The following is an 11,600-nucleotide window of genomic DNA, read 5'->3' as shown; positions in this document are numbered from 1 at the left end:
CTAACCCCAACCCTAACCCTAACCCTAACCCTAACCCTAACCCTAACCAAAAACCCTAACCCAACGTTTTTCCCACACGCGCCATGCCCCAATCTGTGCCGTCTTTAAAAAAAAAAAAAAAAAAACGCTCGCGGGGGGGGGGGGGGGGGGGGGGTGGCGTCTGGCAATGATTGAATTCTGTGACTGTGAGTGTGAGCAGACGGATCGGGGATCGACCTCTCTCAAAAAATTACCATGCCACTTGTTCTTCTTTGTGGCTTTCCCTCCAGTGGAAAGAGCAAACGAGCGGAAGAATTGAAAGCGTTTATCGAATCAAGTTACAATAGAAAAGTACATTCTATCAGTGACGAGAATGTTGGAATTGACAAAAACACGGTTTATGCAGGTACGGTAATTTACGTAGTCCCGCTAATTGCTTATCGTGTCAGTTCTGTTGAATACTTCCTATGCTCCGGATCCGGTTAATCAGAGGAGTCGAGTTTCGACTGGTCTGTATAAAGTATTTCACCGGTCACTATAATACAAAGCACCGAAAATTTTATTCAGTTCTTCTGGCTTCGAAAACCTGATCAATTCATGAAAAATTATGTTTGCCTGTGCGTGAGAATGCAGCACATAAAGTTGAACTTGATCTATTAGGTCAAGACACTAGTCACTAGGTCTAGATCTAGATCTAGAACTGAAGAACTTGGTGTATATTTTGTTTTTAATGACTTAAAATTAGACTTTTTGATGTTTTATATGATGAATGGGGCTTTTATTACTTTAAGTTTAGCACACTGGCACGCTGGTTCTTGTTGTCCAACTGCTGGCACTATTTCCTTGTGCAGTGGCAGATCCAGAGGGGCACGAACTGGGCGGACGCCCCTCTTTATTTGTTGTTAAAACAAAAGAAAGAAAAAAAAAATAGATGAAACCCGGAAGTAACACCAGATAGTTTGCGCCCCCCCCCCCCCTTTTTCTTTACAGAATTCCTGGATCAGCCTCTGCTAGTGCAAGTAGTGATACATGGTAGCATTTAAACTTTATTTGTGCAAGTTGTGAAAAGAATGAGGATAAACATAGATAAATGTAGAGAAATTCTATGTATTTTTTTAACATAACTTTACTAGAATCATTTTCACCTTTACTGGATGGTAAATTTAAAAATCTTCTGCAAAAGTGCAATAACCGAAATATCACTCTGAATGCAGTGTCGAGGGGACTAGCAAGCGTCCTGTGCAGTGCAGGCAGGCTGTGCTTACATTCTGTACAAGGACACAAAAGTGCAAGTAGAAAAGGCCGCATCTTTTGCTGAGTCGTATGGGCACTACCTTACAGGCTTCTTTGATGTAGAAGCCATGACTTGGCATGACGATGTTGGTACTGGTAGGGAGTGTATTCCATGCCAGTACGGTCATTGGGGAGAGAGAGAGAGAGAGAGAGAAAAAAAAGAGAGTTCTGATACAGTTGGGTTCGTGCTAAACGCACCAGCGACCCTGAACGTGTTGGGTTTGTGCAAAAATAGATTGGGACATGTTTGGATGGTATTGTGTAATGTTAGTGTAGGGCATGGGTGTCAAAAGATGATCTGTGTTTACAGCTCCTTTGTTTTGTGGAGAAGATTGAGGCAGAATTTTATAGTTGTTTGATCAAGCCTGACACACTGTAGTGGAATCTCTGCAGGACAAATCAAGCAGCTGTACCACCTCAATTCTGGATACCCATACATCCTTGGTGAATGGATTCTAGATGATGGCGTAGTACACCTGTCATGGCCTCACGAGGGAGAAGTAGGCCTTCTGTCATATCATCTGTGAAGAATGTTGTAGATTCTTGTACAGGCCTTCTATACCCGAGGCCCTTATCAGCTCCAAACTATACATGATGGAGTGGCAACACGATCAAATTCGTGAGCAACCAATGTCTGTTTGAAACCTTTGAAGAGGGGTTCGAATAGAGGTTGTAGTACATTAGATAAATCTACTTGATGAACTAAAGCCAGAAATTTTGTTCTGAAATCATAGTTGCACCCAAACTGTGTTAATGTTTGTTGTCTTCCATGCAGATTCAAAGAAAGAAAAAGAAGCAAGAGGAAAGCTGAAATCTGCTACTCAAAGGTATGCACTATGACCCATTATACTGGAGCTTCACTAATTAGAATTAAGGGGTGTGTACAGTTATGGTTGAGGTGAGGATTTAGCTTTTAACGTTTTGCGAGATATTCAGAAACCACTCTATTGGATGTCGAAGAGCATGCAATTCTAAGGGGTGTCAAAAATTTATTTGATAAAAATCGGTTTTGAAATAGCTGAGATATCCAAAAGCAAGGTGAAACAAAGAGATCCTAATAAAAGGCGTGGCCTGTCGCCTTTTATTATTATCACTTTTCTGGATATCTCAGCCATTTGAAAACCAATTTCAATCAAATAAATGTTGAATCGTTCTTAGAATAACATGCTCTTTCATATTTTAAAAGAGGTTTCTCATTATCTCACTTTGGAAATGTGTACAACATGAATCCCCACCTCAACCAGTGCTGTACAGTCCCTTTAAACTTGATAAGATGTTCTCTTGATCAGTCATTTCCAGGCAAGTTATCCAGTGTAGTGAGTTTAAAATCTTGTAAACCCGACTGCCAGTGCCATGGACAAAAGAGATTTTGTGCATTTCTTGGTTGAGTATGCTGAAGGACACAGAAACACAGTATTTCTTTTATTTGGACTTAAATGACAACATTGATTAATCAAAATCTGAGTTTTTTATGTGATGACAATATCAATTATTATGTGATGTGTTAAATAGATAGTTTGGTTTTCTTTGAGAAGTAGTTTCGGGTTTCCAACTCTCTTTTTTTTTTGAGATAATGAGAAACCTCTTTTAAAATATGAAAGAGTATGATACAATTCTGAGAGATATTCAAAGTTTATTTGATAAAAATTGGTTTAGAAATGGCTAAGATTTCAGAAACAGAAATGTCCTAATGAAAGGCAGGACCCATATTTTATTAGTAGCACTTTGGTTTACTTTCTTTTGGGATATCTCAGCCATTTTAAAGCCTATTTTCATCAAATAAACGTTGAATACCTCTTGAAATTGTATACTCTTTTCATATTTCCTAAGTGGTTTCTAATTATGTGGCAAAAGGTTTAAAATCTGAATCCCCATTTCAACCAAAACTGTATCATCCCTTTAACAATTTGGCAAATATATCTTGAAATTATTTTTCATTCAGTGCCCTATGTGACGTGCAGAGAATATATTTCTATCACTGCCCTGAAAAAGAACATTTGCTCTTATTTCAGATTACTCTCAAAAGAAGATGTTGTCATGCTTGACTCCCTGAACTATATCAAAGGTAAGCAATATTACAAATATGGATATTTTGTAGAAAGAAAGACTTGATTAAGAATGTACGATAGACATATTGACTAGCATGAAACAGAAAAATAAAACAAAACCTGAAGCTACATTTCAAGCTACTCTAACCCTGGGTCCCCACGTAATCATGTCATGTCTTTTAATTTTGTGAATCTTGCTGTTGCTTTCTATAGATTGTGCAACTGGATTGCCATCTTCAGTTCTTTAGATTGATTTGTGATGATCTTAGCTCACAATAGCAACTGGAATACTTCAAGAAATGCCTGTGCCCATTTTCTATAATGATTATGCAAATTGATTAGAAATCAAGCTGTTTTTTGGTACACAGGGTGAAATGAATAATGTATGGGATGCTGTATTTACAAATTTACCGGATCCATTCATGACTGAGAACAAAATCTTTGAAAGATCTTTGTAGACTTGTTCAGTGATGGTAGTGACCTCCTTTTGTTACATACTGTAAAACAAGGCATGTTCGCGTGCATTTTAGTTTCATGATTTTCGCGAGTGCCGACATTCACGAAATTAAAATGCATGCGAAAGTTCTTGCCTACACAATATGCATTGGATGTTTAACCTCAATGGCAATTCGCCAAAATTTCATGCAGCGAGAAAGGTCGTCGGCTCCAATTCGCGAAATTTTCATGCCGCGAATGTGTCGTGTTTAACAGACGAAGATCTGGAAATATCCTTTTACCTTGTGTTGCCTCTTATACAATCTATTCATTTGCCAATTCGCGTGTCCATCAGTCTGTCCATCCATCATTACATCCATTTGTTCATCCTTCTATCTCTCTATCCATCCATCCTCTCTTCAGGTTTCAGATATGAACTCTACTGTGCTGTCAAGTCATCACAAACGCCACACTGTGTCGTGAGTATCCAACAGAATATTTCATGATAACTTTTATGAGAAATTTTCTCATGTAGAGAAAGTGTAATGTATTTCTCAATTAAAAGTATATTTCAGAAGACCTACTACTTTTAATACTAACAGGAAAGTGGCTATCGTGTGCATACTCATAATATTTCCATAGAAACTTCTGCTTGTATGAGAGAATGACTAGGAGGGCAACAAAATTGACTTATTAACTTATATCATTGTTGTTTGTCAAAGGCATTATCCTTTTAATGTCAGAGGGAATAAGGATTAAAAGGAAAAAATGTGGGTTACATGGTAAATACCAGTTGTACATATTTAAGGGACCTTCCGGTTTTACCTTAATGTCAGTAATTATTTGAGTTTGAGTCAATTTTATACTTCCAGGTGTGTAAGAGATCCAAATTTTCATTGTTTGGGGGTGTAACCTGTGTAATTGCACTTTTACAATGTGCTGGCAGATTTTCTGCAACACTCCAGCGGAGATGACGTCAGACTGGAATGGAAGGAGACCCGAGGAAGAGAAATATTCCCAAGAGATGTAAGACTAATCACTCTTTACTTCTCTAGAGCATGGGTACTTGTTTAATTTGACGAATGAAATTAGCGGCAACTGTATCCAGACAGCTTGTTTTGCTGTCTTTGAAGTGGCAGAATTGAGGATTATAATGTACAAGTATGCTCTTTATGTATTAGCGTGAAGTGTTCTTTTCTTCTGAATGCAGAGCAACTGTTCATCAGTGACTGAAGCCACAAAATCTTGAAACAAAGAGGCAGGATTCTTATTTACGGAATAATTGTTTTTTGGACTTATTTCAGTCCAGTCTATAATGCTGGCAGAGTGAGGGTTAGGCAGAGTTAGTATGCTGTATTTGAAACTGTTTATATTGTCTCTGTTTTGAGTGTAGCGTAGCTAAATTACTATACAGTGTTTGTTGAGATTTGAGTCAAAGTGTTCACTTGATGAGATGGGAAAGACTGTGATTAACCCATTGAGGACAAGTCCCAAGTATACTCGGGCAGGGGTCTGTGGGAAATTTGTGTTGTAGCAAAATCAGCCTGTCCTCAACAGGTTAAAGGTATTAGCCCACATTTGTAAACCTGCAGCAATTGGTCTCATAGTTAGCATGGAGTTTGGGTATGATTGCAGTAACACCTGTGCAAAATTTCGTTCCAATTAGTCTATTACTTTCATAAGAATAAATGAAAATGCACCGTATGCATGCGTATAACGCTCGCTAGCTCCGGTCCACGTACGCACTACATGCATGCGATACATGTGTAAGTTACATGTACGTAGCTAGCCCGCGCTCGTAATTCGATTTTGGGTCGGGTTGACCCGGTTTGAAAATTGATTTTAAAACGATGATTTTCTCTCTTTTATCGAATGGTATAGACAAAGAGCAACAGGTGAGGTATGTTACTGTTATAACTTGAACTTGAAGTCATATTGGACCTGTTTTATGCAGTTTTGATTTTCGTGGGTTTGCAAATGTGGGGTAATACCTTTAAGTTACATCAATGCTGCTAACTTTTTACAAGGTTGTGACCTATGAAATCAGAGACTCCAACCCCAAGCACCTTCATATCTGGAGATTCTACCGCCTGAAACCCCTAGCAAACGGGAGACTGGAACTTGATGTGCGCGAAGCGCGAAATTTCTTGTGGCGGGGTCCAGCTCTAGGGTTCTAGATGCTACATGTATTTCATGTTATCTAAGGTTTTTTTTTCAACCTACGATGACACTAAGTAAGAAGTCATTTCAAGCGAGAGAAATTAAATCTCAAGCGGGAGAACAGGAGATTTTGAAAAAATGGGCTTTCAGCGGGAGATCTCCCGTCGAAAGCGGGAGAGTTGGAGTCTCTGTGAAATGTTTAACTCTTCTTGCTCAATGCTGCATCTGCTGATGAGATTTAGATTAATATCTGCATCTGTTTATAATTGAATAACCCCTAAAGGTTTCTTTCTCTTTTTCCAAAAACAGTTAACACACATGCAAGGGCTGTATTTCATATACAGTACAGTAGCACACTGGAGAAAGTGCAGTACATCTCGTAAACCCAGTTAAATGCATTGACTGTCCGGGTAATAAAAAAGCCTGTATAATAGATTAAAGGACAAGTTCACCTTCATAAACATAAGGATTGAGAAAATGCAACAATATTAGTAGAACACATCAGTGAAAGTTTGAGGAAAATTGGACAATCGATGCAAAAGTTATGAATTTTTAAAATTTTTGTGTTGGAACCGCTGGATGAGGAGACTACGACAGCTTGTGAGTCATATGCGTACAACAGTATAAAGAAAATGTAAAAGGAAATTCAACATATTTTCACTTTTTTCGCATAATAAAAGAGCACTTGACTTGCCTCTTTCTAAAGGCAGGGGGAATAATATTACCCATAACATGTGTCGGTAAGGAGTCAGGGGAATGTGTACTTTTTTCAAAAGATGGAATTTTGTGAAATTCTCTTTATATTTTCCTTATATTGTTGTACGCATGTGACATCTAAGTTATTCATACATAGCAGTAGTCTTCTCATCCAGCGGGTACTGCACAAAAACTTCAAAAATTCATAACTTTTGAACGGATTGTCTGATTTTCCTCAAACTTTCAATGATGTGTTCTACTAATATTGCTACATTCTCTCAATCCTTATGTTTATGAAGGTGAACTTGTCCTTTAATTTCACCTTTCTGTATAGGCTGGTCTATTCCTGGCAATGGTGTTATTATAATTATGTTCATTCTGGTTTTTATCTCTTAGATTAGATGCCCTGGTAATGAGATTTGAACCTCCGGAGTCCAAAAATCGATGGGACTCCCCACTCTTCACAGTCTTGCCGACAGATGAGCTCCCTTGCTCTGCAATATGTGACGCACTCTTCCACAGAAAGGCCCCTCCCCCAAATCTATCCACAGTTTCAGTGAGTATACATCCATTGGAAAACAATATTCTGTGTGGTAATTAGAACACACAGTCATGAACTATTATCATGCTTTGTTTGCCAGTCAATATGCTTCATGTCGATGCGATGACTTGCTTTTCTTCATTGGTCATTAACCAGTTGAAGACGAGTCTCAAGCATACCTGGGCAGGTGTCAATGGGAAATGAGTGTTATGGCAAAGTCAACTCGTCCTCAATGGGTTAAGAAAGTATTATCCCAAAGATAAAATTGTATTGAAAGCTATGAAATAAAATGGAGCAATATGGAGGAACTAAGAGCCCTCTCAATGGAGATATGATATCCCGGGAAGGGATTAAAATGCTGCATATGAATGCCAATTTTGTTTCAAAAACACTTTGCTGTCTTGCCTTTTATTGCAGCAACCGCTGTCGGCTACCAACTTCCTCTATGAACTCGACAAGAGGACGCAGGAGGCAGTGACGGTAAGATTTAAGCTCTTTTATCTCCAGAAGCTTATGTTGCAATTACACCATGTTCCCACCAGCCACGGCAGTCATGTTTCAGGCCACTGTGGACAGAACAAGATGGACATGAGACAATGCAGTGAGACGGGATAGGCAAACACGACAGGCCATGATTGCCGTGGATGCCATGTCAGATTTTTAAACTGTCGAAAATGTGCCATGCCAGTCTTGGTGCTCATGAGAAATCTTGTATGTTCTAATAAAATGGGGCAAACACAACAAAACATGGCGGCATGTATTAGACTGTAACAAAACTTCGAGGCAGTCTGTAGCTGGTGACGGAAAATATTGATAGTCTAGCCTGACCAGATGCCGTGAGAACAGCATCTGGTAGTTATTTGTTCACCAGGGTTTTTCTTCTTCTTGCGTATGAGGCAGTGGCAGCTAGGTAACGTCTCTCAGTTGTTCTAGCCAAGTTGCAGTCTCAGGAGTAGGTTGTGTGAGGTTCATGTTGTCGGGTGGTCGGTGATCAGGGCACTCATTCAAAATGTGTTGAGCAGTCTGTTCTGGTGCACCACACTGGCAGGCTGCTGGCGGGCATAGCCCCCACCGATGCATGGCTGCGTTGAAAGGCCCAATTCCCGTTCAAATCTGATTTAATGACACCCACTCCCTCCTTGGGAGGTTCGCACCGGGGGGGGCAGATGTATTGGGCGTGACAACGAGTTGGGCAGGTCGTTGGGTGTCTTGCCAGCTGGCTCTCCATACCTGGCAGATGTTGAAGTCTGATCCCCTCAGCGTTGCGACTGCATGGTGAGAGAAAGGGCGGCGAGACTTCAGTCGCTGATGCTGACCCAGAGATAGAGAGCCCTCAACTACGTCGTGGAGGTTGTTCGGGTTGCTGGAGGCATTGGTGACCAGCCTGTGGGTATGGAGTTCTCAGCGCATGGGGGTGGGAGCAATACCTGAGGACTGGGATGAACACTTTTCTGCCCTTTCTCTTGTGAGGAAGCAAAATAAAAAGTCTCCTGTATCATTACAAGTCTCCTTAAAAATGTACTTGCATGTCGGTCTCTCACGCCCTGGACAGTCACTAAAAGTTCCATTTTAGGGAGTAGCACTATATCCAGAGACTCCAACCCCAAGCACCTTCTGATCTGGAGATTCTCCCGCCTGAAACCCCTAGCAAACGGGAGACTCCAAGTTGATGTGTGCGAAGTGCGAAGTTCCTAGGGTACTAGATGCTCTCTGGTGCTATCTAAGGCTTATTTTTTTAACATACGATATCAATAAGTAAGAAATCCTTTCCAACGGGATACACAGAGCCAGGGCAGGAAAAATTAAATCTCAAGCGGGAGAATGGGATATTTTGCAAAAATGGGTTTTCGGTGGGAGATCTCCTGTTGAAAACGGGAGAGTTAGAGTCTCTGTATATCACTGAACATCACTTTCAAGTCAATGCCAACAGAGGAGCAGATGTTCTCTAATGAAACACATTATTTTATCAGCAGAATACCCTCAAAGCATGGAGTTTTGATGGTCTTTCTCCGTTGGTGGCAGACACTTTGTCATCTGGACAGTTACTTGATGGTTACTCAGTGCGAGCAAAAAAGGAAAACATTACAGAAATGGGTGATTCAATTTCCCGACAAGTCATTGTCAGTGACCATCTGAATCAATTCTTGTTGGAATATTTGACGTGTTCTAGAATTTGGTGAAATGAATATGGAGAATGAATGGGACTTGTTTTCATATATTCATTGAGTACTTTAGACTGTTTTACAGATACTGGCATGATTTTGTATAACAGTGGATGATTATGGTGTGTTCAATTGCATTACTTTCTTCCATAGACTCTTGTGGCTGCACAGAAGACAAGTGTTCCTGGAGATGAGGTTGCTATACCTGGGGCAAAGGACCGAATATCCTTTAACATTTCAAATACCTCACTAGGAATCTTATGTTATCTTATTTTTCTAGTATCAGAGATTTGTGTTGATGTTTGTAATTGCAGTGAATAACTGTTTTATGGATTTTATGAGAGGGCCCACAAATTTCAGGTCAGTACTGCATTACATGTATATATTACTGTATGTTTGAATGTGTGTACATGTATATTACTAACGTACAAATGTATGTACGAATGTAATATGTGTATGTATCCATGTACGTGTATATTGTACATGTATGTATGAATGGATGGATATAGATGGACTATATATAAAGAATGGGTTTATGCATGTACATGCATACCAGTGGTTTGTCCAATGTCTTTTTGTCCGTCTTTCTATCTACAACTGTACGTTGTAAAACACTTTCCCTTTCTGCCTATATAACCCCAACTTCTTCTTCTTTTTTCATTTGTCTGCATCCTTGTACTGAGGGCTGGGTCACCTTTATGTCATGCAAATCCCCTACGTACCCAACACATTACCTCCATAATGTGTTTTTTCCAACTATCTTTGCACAAGGTTGAGAATGGAATGGAACCACATCATACGGTGGAACGATGTTAAAACAAGGTTGGATATAACAAGATACTTGATGTAACAAGGTCATGTTTCAGGTCCCATTCCTTGTGTATTCTTTTGTTTTTATCCCTCATAACAAGTACCTGGGGCCCATTGCATAAAACTCCAACCGGATTTTTTTGCGGTTGAAATCACAAAATTCCGGTTGGAAGCTCCCAACCAGAGTTTTTATGCAACGGATTTTACATTCTTATGTTAGCAACCTTAAAAAATTCAGGTTGGGCAAATCCCAATCTGAATTTTTTAAGGTTGCTAAAAAACTTTTATGCAACGGGACCCTGATATAACGAGAAAAGTTCAGTAGTCCTCAGCAGCTCATTATAACGAGGTTCCCATGTACAGACAACTCTCATTTCAACAAAGTCCCTCAGGACAGGTAGTTTTCTTTCTCTATACAGCTGTATCAGTAATTTTTTTATAAATGAGGGGAATTTTGCCCCCTAGACATTAGTGGTAATAACATTGGGACTTTGATTTTTACTTCATTCCCACAAAATTTTGTTGTAACCATACTCCTCGTAAATGGAGTGCCCTGTATGTACAGAGACTCCAACCCCAATCACCTTCTGATCTGGAGATTCTCCCGCCCAAAACTCGTAGCAAACGGGAGACTCCAAGTTGATGTGTGCGAAGCACAAAGTTCCTAGGGTTCTAGATGTTCTCTGGTGCTATCTAAGGCTTATTTTTTCAACATACAATAGCAATAAGTAAGAAATCCTTTCCACCGGGAGACACAGAGCCAGGGCGGGAGAAATCAAATCTCAAGCGGGAGAACGGGAGATTTTGCAAAAATGGGCTTTCGGCGGGAGATCTCTCGTCGAAAACGGGAGAGTTGGAGTCTCTGTATGTATGTTTCTTAATCATCCTTTACTAGAGATTTGTGATAAACTACAACCCTTGCAGTGGTGTTACATCCTTAACCCTTTTCATAACGTTCATCTAGCCAGGACCATCAACAATGCCGAGCTGCAGCGGCTACGACGACAGTTTATATCGTACACCAAGCTTCACCCCGTCGAGGACATCTCCCTACTGGCCAACATGTTTGTTCAGTACATCAACAATAGTATAAAATGAGACCTAGCAAAGCTGTAGCTAGATACTTTATGACTATTTATTGCAGTTGAGCACAAAGTATATGGTATGAAACTTCATGTTGTGTATGCAAGAAGCTGGGTTACAGAGGTCCGTTCTCACAGCGGTGGAAATAGGGAGCTATAGATTTTTGCGACGGAGACGTATAGTGGAAAAAAAATGTTCTGAGCATGCCCAAAAGCGTGCATCAAGTCAATCTATTTGTAGCTTGCGTCGTCTAAGTTTTTCCCTACGCGTTCTGGGCTAATTTTACGTCCACTCAATTCATGACGTAGAGAGCTACTTCATGCACCGATCATATGGGGGCGCCATTTTATTTTTATACGTTGTGTCCCAGCGTAATCTAAAGCTACCTTTCAG

At 40.0% G+C, this 11,600-nt stretch overlaps 1 protein-coding gene across 1 annotated transcript; it reads left to right on the top strand.

Annotated features, from left to right (window-relative positions):
- Positions 1-234: 234 nt before the first annotated feature.
- Positions 235-11,319, top strand: LOC139725950 (protein KTI12 homolog). Its single transcript, XM_071637032.1, has 9 exons — positions 235-385; positions 2,048-2,099; positions 3,285-3,337; positions 4,179-4,234; positions 4,702-4,781; positions 7,008-7,167; positions 7,570-7,632; positions 9,468-9,536; positions 11,079-11,319. Exons 1-9 carry the CDS (start codon positions 235-237, stop codon positions 11,220-11,222), a joined length of 828 nt encoding a protein of 275 aa, XP_071493133.1. The 3' UTR covers positions 11,223-11,319.
- The last annotated feature ends 281 nt before the right edge of the window (positions 11,320-11,600 follow it).

This window comes from Diadema antillarum, unplaced genomic scaffold (assembly GCF_040938485.1).
Source record: "Diadema antillarum isolate AM-2024a unplaced genomic scaffold, OU_Dant_1.0 seq00000069_RagTag, whole genome shotgun sequence".
NCBI classification, from domain to species: domain Eukaryota; kingdom Metazoa; phylum Echinodermata; class Echinoidea; order Diadematoida; family Diadematidae; genus Diadema; species Diadema antillarum.
The sequence above is the reverse complement of the archived record's forward strand: the minus strand, read 5'-3'. Positions and strand labels throughout refer to the sequence as shown.

Excerpts from the sequence above, each read along its gene's own strand:
- LOC139725950 (XM_071637032.1), top strand. The coding sequence starts at position 235 with ATGCCACTTGTTCTTCTTTGTGGCTTTCCCTCCAGTGGAAAGAGCAAA. Across the intron at positions 7,168-7,569 it reads CAAATCTATCCACAGTTTCA|CAACCGCTGTCGGCTACCAA; the intron begins GTGAGTATACAT and ends CTTTTATTGCAG. Across the intron at positions 7,633-9,467 it reads GGACGCAGGAGGCAGTGACG|ACTCTTGTGGCTGCACAGAA; the intron begins GTAAGATTTAAG and ends TTTCTTCCATAG.